The sequence below is a fragment of the Semicossyphus pulcher genome, unplaced genomic scaffold (assembly GCF_022749685.1).
Source record: "Semicossyphus pulcher isolate SPU_LCO1_2020_fin unplaced genomic scaffold, fSemPul1.0.p SCAF_3, whole genome shotgun sequence".
NCBI classification, from domain to species: domain Eukaryota; kingdom Metazoa; phylum Chordata; class Actinopteri; order Labriformes; family Labridae; genus Semicossyphus; species Semicossyphus pulcher.
This window is the reverse complement of record NW_027211704.1, coordinates 2,787,254-2,802,615: the sequence shown is the minus strand read 5'-3', so window position 1 is coordinate 2,802,615 and position 15,362 is coordinate 2,787,254. Positions and strand designations below refer to the sequence as shown.

General features: G+C 42.1%; 1 protein-coding gene across 2 annotated transcripts in view; it reads right to left on the bottom strand.

Moving 5' to 3' along the window:
- Positions 1 to 1,282: 1,282 nt before the first annotated feature.
- asic1b (acid-sensing (proton-gated) ion channel 1b) overlaps positions 1,283 to 15,362 on the bottom strand; it is a 175,983-nt gene continuing 161,903 nt past the window's right edge. For both annotated transcript variants that reach the window (XM_069677586.1, XM_069677585.1), the window contains 7 exons: positions 14,022 to 14,172; positions 13,059 to 13,115; positions 12,354 to 12,507; positions 5,630 to 5,721; positions 5,207 to 5,286; positions 4,432 to 4,533; positions 1,283 to 3,745 (listed from right to left, as the gene is read on the bottom strand). In XM_069677586.1, coding sequence (XP_069533687.1) covers positions 3,650 to 3,745; positions 4,432 to 4,533; positions 5,207 to 5,286; positions 5,630 to 5,721; positions 12,354 to 12,507; positions 13,059 to 13,115; positions 14,022 to 14,172 — 732 coding nt within the window. In that variant the 3' untranslated portion in view covers positions 1,283 to 3,649. The remainder of the gene's footprint in view (positions 3,746 to 4,431; positions 4,534 to 5,206; positions 5,287 to 5,629; positions 5,722 to 12,353; positions 12,508 to 13,058; positions 13,116 to 14,021; positions 14,173 to 15,362) is intronic.

Sequence of the window (15,362 nt, the reverse complement as noted above, 5' to 3'; positions counted from 1 at the left end):
GTGTTCTCGCACGAGAAAGTGAGAGTGAGCTTCTGGTGACGAAGAGCCCAGGAGGAGGAGGGGTCAGTCTGAATGTGTTGTTGACAAAATGAAGGGAAAATCATTCTTATTACACCTTTAAATGTGTTGTAAGGGACTTACAGTAGAGTACATGTTCTGTGGTGAGCGACTCATCCTATGGTTGCAAAGTGCTGTCATCTACTCTAACATGTTTTGTAATTTTGACCACGACATGCACATTGTTCTGGGCGCTGCATAATAAAATATGAGTTACATCACTTAAGGTAAAAACAACTGTTGTGAGATAAACTTTGAGCTTGTTGTCTCTAACATGAGGAGAACAACTCTTGTTAAATATAGAATACAGGCGAGTAACCAAACAGTACTCCAGAAAATAACACTGAGTCAAAACAACCCTCTGGCATCACGTAAAGCTGACCTAGTATTCAGTCTGTGCTACAGTGTACTGACAGAGATGTGTGTGTGCACTACATTAAGATATTGTAAAACAAGGCTGTAATCTTCTTGTAGCTGAAGATTATAAAATGTGATAATGGGATTAGGAGGATATTACCTCTGATAGTAAAAGATCTTCTGCCTGAGTGCCGCTCGGTGAGAGCAGAAGGCATGATTAAACTGACAGATGTGGCCAAAAACAGGCGCACAACTCGTCTCATTAAAGTATAACAACACACATTACAAGTTCCCCGCATGAGAACGCCCCCCCTTCTCCTCTCTAAATGACATCCAGCTGCCCAGGGTGATTAGCTGAGGGTTTAACAGCCATTTAAGAAGGGCAGGCAGTCTGGGTTTGAATCCATAAAGAGGGTCTCTTTTTCGGGCCGCAGATTGGCTGGGAGTCGACCAACAAGGTGAAAGCAAGGAGGGAGCAGTCCTCTGATCTCTTTGTTAAGGGGCTGAATGAGGGCAAATAATGATTTAACCTCCTGCAGAGAGGAAACACAAGTTAGCCAAGATGTTTTGGATCTGCTTACAACGAATGAAACTGCATTTAGACCACAAGACTGCAGGAAATCCTTACTAATTCATAACTTTTGGAAATATCTTCAGGTTGTCTGCTCCCTCTGGTACCTCCCACACACTCCCACCCCACCTGCTTTGCCCTCGAGCCTTATCAGGATGCAGCGAGCATCTCCTGCAAGATGCCTGTCACCGGCAGGCAGGCCTGCATCTCTCCTGTATCCTGACCCTCCTCTGCAATCTTCAGAGACGCAGGCTGCTGCTCACACAAAGACACAAAATGCCAACAGGAAATGAACAGCATCGTCTTTTATTTTTTGATTAATTTGTCTTCTTGGCAGGTACAAACAGAAATAATAAAACCATCAGGGGGCAAAATCATGTTTCAGTCATTCAAAGGAGGAAAAAAAAGTCTTCATCAGATGGCGTCGCTGGTTCCTGGGAGCTTAAACACTTGTATATTAATGCACGGGAACCAGCTGAGGATTCTCCTCTAAATGATCAAAAATGAATGCACTCGCACAGTTTATGGACAATGATGATGTTTGGTTTCCCGCTAAGAGAAACCATTAAAAAATTATACAGATAAAGTAAACTTCTCGTCCTGAAATAACCCCTCTGTGCTTGGTGGTAGCAGTGGACTGATGTGCAGCCGACCGAGCTACAAACACGATTTCAAAGGCAGACCATGTTTAAGAAAGTAAAGTGGGCTCTGAAATTCAGAGTCATGCATCACCAAGCTGCTTCTCTGATACACGTGTGGCAGTTGGCAGCACCAGATGTACAGTAGAATACGAGAGAAGCCGTCCGTAATGTGCGTCTGCTCGCTGACTGACAATCTTGATAAAACTTGTGTTGGCTGTGCAGGATATTTCTCATCCATCCTTTTGTCAAACAGCAGCTGAGACTGTAATTACATTTCGAGAGAGCTCAAAAACACCGGTGTCGCTGCTTGCAGCTGTTGCACTGCAGCACAAATGAACGGCCGGAGTAGATATCTATTTTAATACCAGGCTCTCCTCTTGGCTTAATGCAGATTTAATCCCACAAAAAATGTTGTATGAGAAAAAAAACCATGTTGATTTTTAAAGGAAGAGACAGCAAAATGTCTTAGATGAAGAGCAGAATGCTTAATCAGACTCTCTGAGAGCTACTCGTGATTAAAAATGAACATTTGCACAGTTTCTGCAGTTAAAAATACAACGTTTCCCTCTTCAACCAAACCAGACAAAGAAAGGCTGCAGAGTGGAAACTCACTGAAAGAACAAAACCTCAGAAGAATTTCCAAAATGATATTTACATTTTATTTATGCTTTTGATAACTAAATAGACCAGCCCATCACCTGGAAGGATTATCAGGCAATATTGAGTATGTTTTTATATGAAGAAAGAAAAACAACCGAAAAACAGTCGGATCAACACGATATTAATAATATGACAATATATCAAGAAGAATAGTACGTTGTCTTTTACATCACCTCTACATACTGGCGGCATTGTGCTTTGATTAGACGTTTGCAACTAGAACACAGATACAGAAAGAATCGTAACAGCCCCACGAAACTCCAAGGATTTCAGTCATCGACGGCACTCCTGGAGAAGAAATCACCTCACCCTGCAGTCGAGATAACAGCGAATGAACGAAGACCCCTCGACCCGTCGGGCACGTGTGGAAATGTCAAAAAAATTAAATGAAATAAAGAACAGATGAGAAATGAAAATTAGCTGCAGCTCATCCATTCGCACAATCAAAACACACTTCTCCTCCTGCGTGGATGTAGGCACCCATGATCACACACACACACACACACACACTGCATAGCTACACACACACACAGAAATATATGGGATGTTTCATCTTCCTTTTCCTGTATATCATTGAGGCAAACTTGGTAATTATAATATTTATATATTTATATATATATATAAAAAAAATGTAAATTATAAATGAAATGAAAAACATGCACTGGACAAATACGAGCATGCATTTACATGATGAGACCTGAAATCTTCACCAGTACATTTCAAACGGTAGATGATGCACCTCTACCACTACCACCACGAAGCCCACCCTGGAGACGTCCCTGCACGCCCGACTACACCCGCTGCAAACATAGATACATTCTCGTACAAACGACACAGAGTCCGGCTGTTGTTTTATGGAGCGCTGCAACAGTTACAGATGTTGCTACATGTACAGTGGAGAAAGCAGTATGGGTTTTTCCGTGTGTGTTGCTGTGTTATATAAAGGCATGGGGCTCTTTTTCTGATCTGCTGTCTATGGTGAGATATCTGTACATGTTCTCTTGGTTATTTTTACACTTTTTTTGTTGCTGTCTTTTGAAAGAGAGGTCCTTGTTGGCGAGGTTTCTCCATGAGCATCCTTCGCGGCAGTATTCCAGAGGAAAAACACAGATAGAAGAGTGAAACGTTCTCCGGAAAATTAACTTATTTTTATATTTGGGATATCCTCTCCGCTTTGCCTCGGGTGAAAGTTCCTTCAACGTGTTTGTCTTGTTTGATTTGTCAGCTTTACTCCATTTCTCAGTAAAAAGTGCCTTTGTTAGACTTTGTATCAGTTCCTCACGCTCCTCTCGTTGGATAAGTTCTCGTTGTGTTGTTGGCTTTGGTTGCATAACGCGCACTTTGTTGCTTCACCCGGGTCTGCTCAGCAAGTGAAGTCTTCAAAGTTGCCCTGGCCCGGGTGATGAGGTAGCATGTTGCCAGGATATGTCGATGGTGTACGCAGGTTCTCACAAGGAGCCTGAGAGAGAGAGAGAGAGAGAGAAACGAGGAGCAGAGAGATAAGGCAGGTGAGATAAAGCAGAGAAATGATGAGCGGGGAAGCAGGCAGAACTGAGCGCAGAGAGGGAAGCAGTCATCACGGCAAAAATGAAACTGAATTGAGTCATAAAATCGCTCTCAGAAAAACATGACATGAGCAACAAGCCGGGCAAGGAGGCGAGAGGAAATAGATTCACGAGGAATACTCTGAAGTTGAAAAATAAATATGATGAAAATAATGAAGTTTCAAGGAAAGAGAAGACTACCGATGAAGTCAGGGGGAGAGGATCAGAGGAGGGGTGCATCTTTACCGTTGTCTGTGCCGGGGCTCAGGCTTACAATTAAACTGAACTGGCTTCATTTACACTTGGAAATAAGTGAGCTGTCACACCGTCTAAAGCTCTGACTCCGGCCTGTCCCTGCTGGTCCTGTCCCCCAGCTTTGATTAAATTTAAACCACTCTCCGACTTCTCTCTCTCTCTCTCAATTTTCTCCACTTTGCATCCCAATCACAGTTTCTCGCTCTCTTTCTTGCCTCTCGAGTCTGTCCCTCTCTACATTCCCCTACTGTTGCTCTCATGTTTACTCTGCATCGCTTTGACAGCGCGCCCCTGTCAAGGCGATGCAGTCTGACACAGTCAAAGTACTCAGCGGCAGCATACTGACATGGCGTTTCACATCATCCAGGCTCAGCACAGCTCCCCGGTCGTTGTTGTTGCGGCCTTTGTGTTTCTTCTTCGCGCATCGGCACAGCTTGTACTTGATCACCTGAAAATAGACAAAGACACCCATAACTGACCTTTTGGGGTCAAAGCATACTATTTCAGTCAGTATATCAATATATACGCAAACTATCAGGGTTTATGTAGCTGGAGGGCAAACAAAGGTTCGATTCTTCTGTTTTGTTTACGTAGATGAAGCCCACACGCTTGTGAGGTTGAAAGATCAGGCAACTGAAATTCAAATGAGATTGATTTCATGCATCTTTATATATTTTTCCGTAACGATCCTCCTCTCTTTTCACACACACTTCAATCAAGGACTCAAACACTAACAATCTTCCTGCGTCGCTGGAAGAGGAGAAAACAAACACACGAGGAAGCATGCACACGGAGCTTCTCTAATGAGAACGGACAGACACTTCCTGACTAATCTCAAATATAATACATCCAAAATGTTAATGTATTCAGTGTCTCTGCCGCCGAGACGTTTGTGTGTGTGTGTGTGTGTGTGTGTGTGTGTGTGTGTGTGTGTGTCACACAGAGATGGGCGCTGGGGTTGTGAGGGACACAGCGTTCGTCACGCTCGCTCAATCTTGTCCTTGTGTGAATGCCAACATTGTACGGTGCACTGGAACAGCATTTCCTCACACAACACATGTTTTATCTAAGTGAGCGGCTTACAATGGAGATGGGACGACTTTCTAACAGAGATTTTTTACCTCATATAGATAGTCGAACAGTTCGAGGATTGTGAGGATGCTGGCTCCGATAAAGAGACCCATCTGACCTCCGATATCACCTGGGAAGAAAAACGGAAGCTTAAGTTGTACCTTAATACAAAACAGAGAGCACAGTCATCTTGGTGCATTCACATGAAATAGAGTTCAGCTCTGAAATATACTATTTTATCTTTATTGGAGTCTGAGAGGTGAGTAATGTGACAGAAAACACAGATAACAAAGCAGAAGTCGAGATGAAAAACCACAAAAGAATAAAGAGACAGTTGTGTCTCCTGGGACCTGAACACCTTTTATAAAAATGCAAGCGCCTGTGTAACTGTCTCTTCTGATAAAAAGCATCTGTCATGTTGAATTCTGCATATCATCTTTTTAAATAAGAACACTTGACAGGCATTTCCTTACCCAGAAGGCCTGCCAATTCGTAGGCTTTCTTTTGTTCAATGGTTTCATAGTTCAGTGCTTCAAAGTAGATATCCAGAACCAAAATGTTATCACTGCAAACAGAGGGAGAAGCACACAGTCTTCAGTCATATATTCAAATGTCTCAGTCTATTTTTCATACTCTCTTGTTTATCAGGGTGTCCTCAGGCGCAGGAGATGACTGGTGAGGGCTGCCACTTCCTGCTGATACCGAAGCAGATGCACGAAGTTTAGCAAATAACTTGTTGTTAGTAACTAATTTCCCCGAGGTGTTGGTCCGGTCATTAAGGGAAACAGGGGAAATGATGACATCTGTTTGATTCTGTATCGTGTTAATGCTTTAAACTTGTGACTTCAGCAGAAAACAAATGAAAGGGGATTTGTTTAAAGGCCTCGAGCAAGTAAGGCTATTATTGTGATTCCTGAATATCCTCCCTGTGAGCCAGATCAGACTCCACACACCCCACTGGAGTTGAGATCAAAACCGTTACTCCACTTTGTAGCTTCCCTTTTTGTACTTGATGCCCTGTTTTGTTATTTAAATCGTCGTCTTGACAAATGATGATCTGTCACTCTTAGAAAGAAACTCTGAGATGAGACGACTGAATGCAAATCACAGCTGATAATGCAGAGATGGAGATGCAGTGACACAAAATGAACCGGCAACATCTGTTCGTTTCATGCTAAGTGTGCGAGATGTACTTCCTGCTCCTGCAGTCTGACGATGCTAACTTAATTAAAAACACATGAAACACCACGAAAAACAACAATCACAGGCTCATTTCCTTCCTTTCCAACCTTCTTTGTCGTCGTACACCCACGGACTTGTCAGATGAGCTTAAGCACCCCTGCACAGACCTTTTTCACAGCAGACATTTGGGCTAATCACAGCAGGAAAAGCACAGGTGGAAGAACAAACATTAACGATGGCTCGGTTCCAGTTAGTGTCCAAGGTTCTCCCAGCGAGCCAACATCTACAAAACAAGGACAGCTGGAGCCGGCGGAGCTTAATGGAGTCCAGCCTACATTAATGCAATTACATCTGTGCCTTTCCTGCTTTGAGAAGTCAAAGAAAAACATGTGAGCAACCTGTTTGTTTCAATTAACATTAAATTAAATTAAACACTTTTAATTGCATAAAAGAGTTCAGTAATTCTGTTGGTTTCATTAAGTTTGCATGTGTTGCCTGTGGCTACATGGAATGGCAGCTTTTATCTGTTGTTTTCAACTTTAATGTTTTATTTTGTATCTTAGCTCTCTAGATAAACCGTGTCCAAAATCTTTAGATAAATATTTCCACAGTTTTTGAAACACGTCAGCGAATCTCACTGTTAAACATTTAAACAGGTTAATCATTACTTTTAGCTAACTAGCTGAACCGTTTAATTTAACTTAGTAGTTCAATTGTTTTTCCAGTAGCCTCCTGAGACCCGAGCTTTTGTTTGGTATGCATTTTTAATTTCTCCTACCTTTTGGGGATTAACAGGACCTGATAAGAATAAAACCTAAGAATTGTCTTTGTGTTACATTGAAAAAGTCCCAATGTCCTCATGTGAGTACCTTGTCGTAACGGTGTTGTAGCTTGTTGCCATTGATAAAATTAGTCGAATTTGTCTGCCATATCAAGCTACACCTGTTAATATGCATTAAATAAACAAGTTTCAATCGTAAAATCCGACTGTAACACATTTTGGTCGGGATCACGGACATCTTGAATGTACACCGATCAGTGTAATTAGCTTTGTGATCACAGGGTGGAGGACAAAGTGTCCATGAATGAGACCAACGGGTCTAAGTTTTGCAGAATTAATTATTAACGTTCTGTGAAGCTAAAATGTAATGTCCCCGTATGAGGACGCAGCGTCTCAGGAGGTTAACGCTACTTTGAGCTCTCAATGTCAGTTATTTGTCCATTACATTTAATACAGCTAACTATTTCAACTGTTTGTCCAGTTTCCACTATTTGAACTGTTCATTCTTTACTTTCAGCTGAATATATCAACTATTTATCTGTAACTGTTAGCGAACCACAATACTGAAGCCCTTTTTTATCCATTAGCCGACTTTAAAGCGCAGCTCCAGTCATGTTTTAAGATATAAAATGCTCTGCTTGAAATAATCAATTGTGTCTGATTTGTTTAATTACCTCCGAGGCTTCTCCTCCTCCTCCCTGCTCATGTTGTCCCTGACATGTCTTGTAGTTGTAGCACATGAAGAACACCACATGGAGATGTTTACAAGGTTAACACTGGATTTTACCTGGAGGGTAAGCTAAATCATTTAACTGCTTATTCAAACCGTTACTATTTGAATGGTTATTAGCTAACCACTGGAACTGTTTATCGATTACTTTCAGCTAATTATTTCAACTTTTCATCCATTACTTTGAGCGAACTTGTTCAGCTGTTTATCCATTGCTTTGAATTTTAGTTATCAATTTGAATCATTCATCAATAACATGTCACATAAAATGACTTTCTTCATCAAATGTTTGGCTACTAGGCTCCTTTAAGCTGCAGTATATCAGCTGCACCTCTCATCACCTTAGCTAAAGTATTTCAGTTTTTTACCTTGAGGTTTCTGTTTCAGCCGTTCACCCAAAACAGCTAACTATGGAGCCTTCTTTGCTCGCTCACTAAATCTTCATGCACCACTGGTTCGGTAACACTCGGTGTATTTCATGTTGATATTAATGACATTCCTGGCTGTTCTCTCCTGATTTGTAAGCACACCTGTGTGAGGTGTCAGCCTGCAGCTTGAATTGCTTAGTGAGTCACCTGCACCACATCTGATCAGAGCTGCTGACAAACAGCCCACAGAGCTGTTTGTCTCTTTGTGTTTGTGGCTCTTGGTGGAAAGACTGACAGTCCACTGCGACAGACTTCGGTTTCACACCACTAAACACACTGTGCAGCCCAGATAGGAGAACACTTCCAGCTAATGTTCATCAGACTGACTTTGGAATAAAGCCAGTCAAAACACGAGCGGATGGACTTGCATCCATCCTGAGGGAATTCAGAAATTCTGGAGGGAGAAGCGAAAGGTCTTTGCAGCACTCAGACTACATATGGTGTAATTATCTTGTCCTCAACAGCTCCGACGGGGATGATAGATAAAAGATTCAACTGTTATTGCTCCCTCTTCTCTTTTCCTTGAACTACTTTTGATCTCTTCAGTAGTTTTCGGAATGAAACACTTAATACTCGGTGGTTAATCAACTTAATCTCCAACTGGAAGCTTCTTTTCTAAAACTTCAGTTCAATGAGGAGAACTTGTGAACTAGTTGCAGAAGTTATTGTGAAGTTAAGCAAGTTGCTCAAAGGGAAAATTAACCCCGAAACACTGACATTTTGTTATGTAGGAAAGTTGTAGGGAATCAAAGTTTCTTTTTTGTCTCATTCCCGCTGGTGACCCACAAACTGTAGATGATGCAACCTTGTATCAAGACATTTTCAGCACAGCGTTAATGGTGTTTATTTCCTAGTGGTTTGACCCACTTAAAACAATGGTAAACAACAGGTTGTAGTTAAAGTTCCTTATAATAAAGAACACAACTGCAAGCTATGTGTGATACTCTTCAGCACTGTATGACTGTACAGGCCGCGCAGTCTTAGCTCATTATCTTACGGTGCTTCGACATATTTTGAGTTTGTTTCTGCAGAGCATTTTCTGACTGTTTCCTAACAAAAGAAGCTTGAAGAATTATTTGTTTTCTCTTTGAAGTGTAGAAACCACAGACTGTATAAAAAGATGGCCGACATGACAGCTCCTTAAAAGTGAAGCCAAACCCTCTCTATCGCCCCCTGCTGACTGGCTGCAGTATAGCTCATAAAGCCCACCTCCTCCATGTTAACAGATGGGACATGAGTCAAACTATAAAATCAAAATACACGTCAAATACATTTTTCTCAAACATGGTTTCTGTCATTATAGTTAGTTCTTATCATGCTGATTTATGTCCAAGTGTTCATTTTTCTGACAAGTTTATTTTTAATTAGTTATTTGATGCTGTCAAAATGTAAGTTAAATATGTGTTTTGGTTAGCAGAAGGCGCGGGGCATCGTTACTGTGTCTCCACCCGCCGATCTCTTCTACGCAGACTCTGGCTCAAAAAGACGTCACCAGCACGAGATGGCAGCGCCCGCCCCGGGTGTCTTTTGGCTTTACTTTTGTACAATGAAAGTAGATGGGCTTAAGCACCCCTGCACAGACCTTTTTCACAGCAGACATTTGGGCTAATCACAGCAGGAAAAGCACAGGTGGAAGAACAAACATTAACGATGGCTCGGTTCCAGTAGACGCGTCGTCCATCTTTATATACAGATCTGATTGTTAAATAGAATATTTTTTCCTTTATTTGTATGAATCAAACATAAAGCAAAGATCATATTCATGCTAAATCCAGTAAAGTGTGCAAAATTATTATATCTTTAATTAACAAAAAAACCTTGTTTAACTAAAACTCTGGTAACTAATTGGGTTCATTCAAAGAATCATCAATTAAGAGAACAGAACACATCAAACTATAACACAATCTTATGTCGTCACAATATGATTCCACACAACACCTGAACTAACCCCCCGCCATGGGAAAGGTGACGTATCACACTGGAATGTGTTTTCTTCTTGTTGCTCACGTGTGTTTGACCTTCAGTGTGCAGAATGATTTATGAGCAGGGTTTGGCATTAAGAAGACTGTTTTCACTTTCACTCTCTGAAGGCCAAACGTATCTGTGTCCAGCTTCAGACGTGGACGTGCGAGGACGAGTTTTAACACATGACAACTATTTTGGAATTCAGTTTCCGTAGATATGCTTCTACAAGTGATGCAAAGACATGAAATCTCAAGGTCACACAACCTGAGAGTGGACTTTTCAGTGAAGTACGAGACGTCTTGTGTCCAGTGCTTAAACATTTTAATCTCAAAATATTTGCACATTCATTGGTTTAAGATTTTTCAGTGAAGGAGAAGAAGTTTTAACAAGGCATAAATTATTCTTCAAAATATGTCTGGAGGGTTCTTTAATCACAACATTTGGAATGCACTTAAAGACGGAAGGATGAAATCGTCAAGTATCATTTTCAGCAGCTTTGTGCGCCGGCTTAGCCGGCTGCTACACAATGGGAGGCGATCTAATTACCCTCCTACTTTAGAGAGAAAGTTTTCACATATTTGCTCTCCAGACTCTCACACCAAGAGGCCTGAACCGTATGAGAAGAATATTTTTTTCTGAAATAGATTATAAGTGGTGGTAGTACGGGCTGCCGTAGGGTGGTTAGCGCTGTCGCCTCACAGATGGAAGGTTCCTGGTTCAAATCGCAGTTTGGACAATGTTTGCATGTTCTCCCCGTGAATGCGTGGGTTCTCTCCAGGCACTCCTGCTTCCTCCCACAGTCCAAAGACATGCTCGTTAGCTTGATTGGTAATCTCGGAACCCCATCAGCTATAGTCTGACAACAATATAGCCTCTGGGGACAACGGTGAACATGTCGGGCATGTTCGTCTGTTTCTGTCTCAGTTTCACTGTAATCAGTAAGTTACACAGAGGCTGCACTCTGGCTTACTTCAGCGGGATGAAGCCGAAAAAGAAACAGATTTTCTTGTGATTTTAATTAACTTTGATTAATTTGCTGAACATCATGATGCAGATTAGTAACAAGTCATCATGAAGCGTTTTCAGGTCTGTCCTCAAGAGGAGAAGAAAACTACTTTTAAAATGCTCGTTTGTTGAACGGATGTCGGATCGATCATTTCTGATGCATTCGTGGAAGTCGGGAAATCTGAACACTGAGCGGCTTTCTTGACACAGCGTCAAGGGAATTTATCTCAAGTTGAAGTTTAGATCTAGAACAGCTTGTTAGCTGAACTTGCTGCAGATTTTTATAGAGATTAATAAGAAGCTAAATTGTTGTCGGATGAGGCTGATGGGATGTCAGTACGGTGCATTACGTACGCCTGCTTTTGCTCTCCACACGGGCTGTTTTTCCTGCATTCACGTCAGCCTGCTGATATGTGATTGGTCAATATTACTCGGACTACAAGCGTACCACAAACGGAAACCAGAACACTTCCCGAACTAAGAATCAATCCCTGCCTGCAGATTCTCCTCCTATATATCTATACATGTTTGGATAACCTAAACACACAATTTTAAAATGGAAAAATGATTCATGTCAATGTTTTTATGCATTTCACTTTTTATAGAATGGTTTATAAACTGTTCATAAATAAGTTTTACTTCTCTTTTCCTTGTAACTTTATACATTTACTGACAATGGGGGATGTAGATTGTTATATGCACCTCTATATAATGTTTAAAGATCTTATAGTTTGAAAGTTTAAATGCAGTTTTGTAATATTGTTTTTCTCACCGTATTTATCCTATATTTTGGGATGTTTTGGGATGTTTAGCACACCTGCCATCACAGAGCTTGTTTGCCTATACGTGTGCAAAATGTAAAAAAGCGGGTGTGGTTTTGATTTGTTTTCAACATTCACCTGAAGAAGTAGGATTAAAAGTTGTTGTTATTAAACATTTGTTTGGGGGGCAGAGTGTAAGAGTGCAGTCTTTTTAACCTGATATTTAGCAGCTAAGAGTTCGAGACTGCTCACAGTGACCAGCAGCGGGGCGATGAGGTGTAAAGATGAATATAAAGTGAAGCAGTGCTCGTCATTAGACAAATATGACACAAGGATGTGACTTACGCTATGTACTGCTCTGTCTTGTTGAATTTCTTTGCGAGGTACTTGGCTGATGCTTTGCTGGGGATCTTGACAAAGGACATCTCTTTCCCGTAGCGCGTCAGGTTGCACGGCGTCTCGCACACACAGTAGTCATTGTCTCTCTCGACAAGAAAATCTGAAAAATGAAGTCGGGACACAGACGGAGAAAGAGAGAGGGACGACAGATAGATTGAAAGAGAGAACACAGAGGGGCAGATGGATGTATCACCACCCCTGCATGACAAACAAAATGCCAGTGGAGTGAAAAGCGTCAAAAGAAAACTTGTGAAAGGACGCCGCGAGGAGACACCCCCAGAGACCCTTATGAGAAATACAAAAGCTATAAGACGCACGCCGCCAGAGTCAGAGAGGCGGCAGCAGCCGGAGGCCGACACGTGAGTCGTGTGGTGTCATGAAAGAGAGAAAGATTGCAAGTCAATACGAAAACAAACAGCAGACATGAAAGGGCTGAAAGGTATCAGTTGATGGAGAGACGGGGTGAGTGTGAGAGAAGATCCTCAGTGGCAGGCCTGAGCTTTTACTATTAGAGAACGGCTACCATGAGGCTGAAGGAACACTATTATCTGTTATCAGCTGGGATCAGGAGCTCTGAACAGTGGGACATACACTAGGACAGTGGCTACACACACATATACACACACACTGCATGCTGGGTTATCTCCTTACCCAAGGCAGGATCTGCACACTCCTTGTACTGCTCCGGGGTGCAGTAAGGGGCATCTCCTAAGGGTGAAGAAGAAACACAATGTTCTCATACTGAACAAAAAGATGGAGGAAGGTGAGAGGAGGGAGTCAAAGCAACACAGAGGATGACGTGATGTGGGCTCATAATTTAGTTTGTTACGCCGTCATCCCGTCTTTATTTTGACTGAATACTCGGCACAGGTTTGATCTCATCTTGTAATTGAATTCATTAACTGTTCAGTCTCTGTCACCCTTGCCTCCATCACCCTTTCCATCTTCCTCCCCCTGGCAGTTGAGACATCCCTCTCTCAGGACGAGACATCAAGACAAGAACAGTGTTTATTATTGTCTAGCTGCAATTATTCACAACATCATCTTTCAAAAAAAAATCCCTCTAATGACAGGGAGATAGGAGAGATGAATGGCGTGAGGGTTTTAACAAGGGATTCGTCTGTAGACTCGCATTAATCAACTGCACAATCACTAGGAGATAGCGGCTAATCCTGATTGTCTGGCTCTCTGTATGCAAACACACAGCTGAAAGTGACCCCGATTGAAGAGAGGGAGACTTTAACAATCATCGGACAGGTGAGCGCGGGTTAAAGGAGGCCAAATCCGCAAACGCTTCCTCCGTGCCAAGCTCCTTTTCAATTTGCCGTCTGAGATGCCACACAGTGATTAAATGAAGGAGGTAGACAGCACATGCCAGCTGTAATCACTGCACAAACACAGAGTGAAAATAGTTGAGTTTTCCGATCCACTGGAGCGTGAAAGTATCTGATTTTCTACCGATGCTGGCTGAGCGCCGTTGGTTTCAGTTGGAGTCACCACAATTTCAAATAAAAGCACCTCAAATTGCAGCAGACACAACAACATCTACTGTACATCTTCATTATTAGAGCAAGTATTTGTTCCCAGCAATGAGACGCCCCTTTCGGTTCCTACCGGGCATGTGGACCATCCTGCAGTTGCAGTTCTCCACCAGGTATCGGGTCTCACAGTCGATCCGGCAGGCTGTGATGCTGTAAGTGCTGAAGAAGTCTGAGTCCATCGGCGTGGCCTTGCAGTCGCCCCATGGCGGAGGCAAGTACGTCAGCTGAGGGAGAGAGAAGCGACAGTGCAGAACCACTTTAGCTGCAGAACATACAGTCCGCTGAGCACCCTCTCCGCTGCCCTTTTAAGCAGTAATTTGACCTTGTACTTTCTGTCAATATGATGATAAACTTGTTACTCCATCCATCTGAGAGGCCGTTACACATTTATTGAATTTGGCACAGAAAATGAATCTCATTCTTGAATGCATGTGCATAGTGGTGCCTAATGCGGGCACCTCTCTCCCACGCCTCTACTATTTTCCCTGTGAGCCTTTCATTGTACTGCCAACTCCTCCTGCAGGAGCCGAACAGTAACAGTTCAGAAGTACAGCTGTGCTGTTGCAAGTTGCGCTCTATAGGGCTCTGCTGCAGGACAAAAGCCTGTTCTTTCTCTCCTGTGAAACTTGTGTAATAAAGCATCGACTTAAGGTAGACATCTCTGTAGCCACAAATCTGACGCAGAGGGCTTCAGAGAAAGTTTCTCCCCTCAGGCTGTGAGGGTGGAAAACTCTGTGACCTCGACAACTCAGGCTTGTTTAACACTTTCCCTCTGTGAATCCTTTGCACTGTTCTCGAGTGTGTATCATTTTAATGTATAGTTACAGCTGTGACATACTGCATGTACAGTCTTCATCATATTGTATTGAACACTTGAACAAAAGCACACCATCTGTTTTTTTGAGCTCAGCTTTAATAGTATGCCACCTTTACTGCCTTTCACTGCACAGTGTGATTTATGTGATCATGTGTCCAACCCTGTAACTAACATTTATTTTATGAAATAAAAAAACATGGTGACTAACACCATCACAATTTCCCAAGGTCTGAGGTAACACACCTGAACAGCTTGTTTTGTAAAGAGCAGTTTTTCAATTAACCACAAAAAAGAAAGTATTCACATTTGAGAAGCTGAGAGCAGAGTTGTAAGAATTTAGCACAAAAAATTCAACAAAATCGACACATTGAAAACTTTTCGTTCTCTGTTGGCGCATATTTTAGTCTGAAACACGTCAACAAGCATATAAAGGCCCATTCAGGCAGCGTGTAAGCAGAAAGCTACTAAATTATCAACAGAAAACATAATAGAAGTCTCAGCCAGAGAACCAGCATGTACCTAATACTTTAGGCTCAAAACAGAGGACATAATAGGGAGTAAGGTTGTTTTTTTTAATCGTATTTGATGATGTCATTT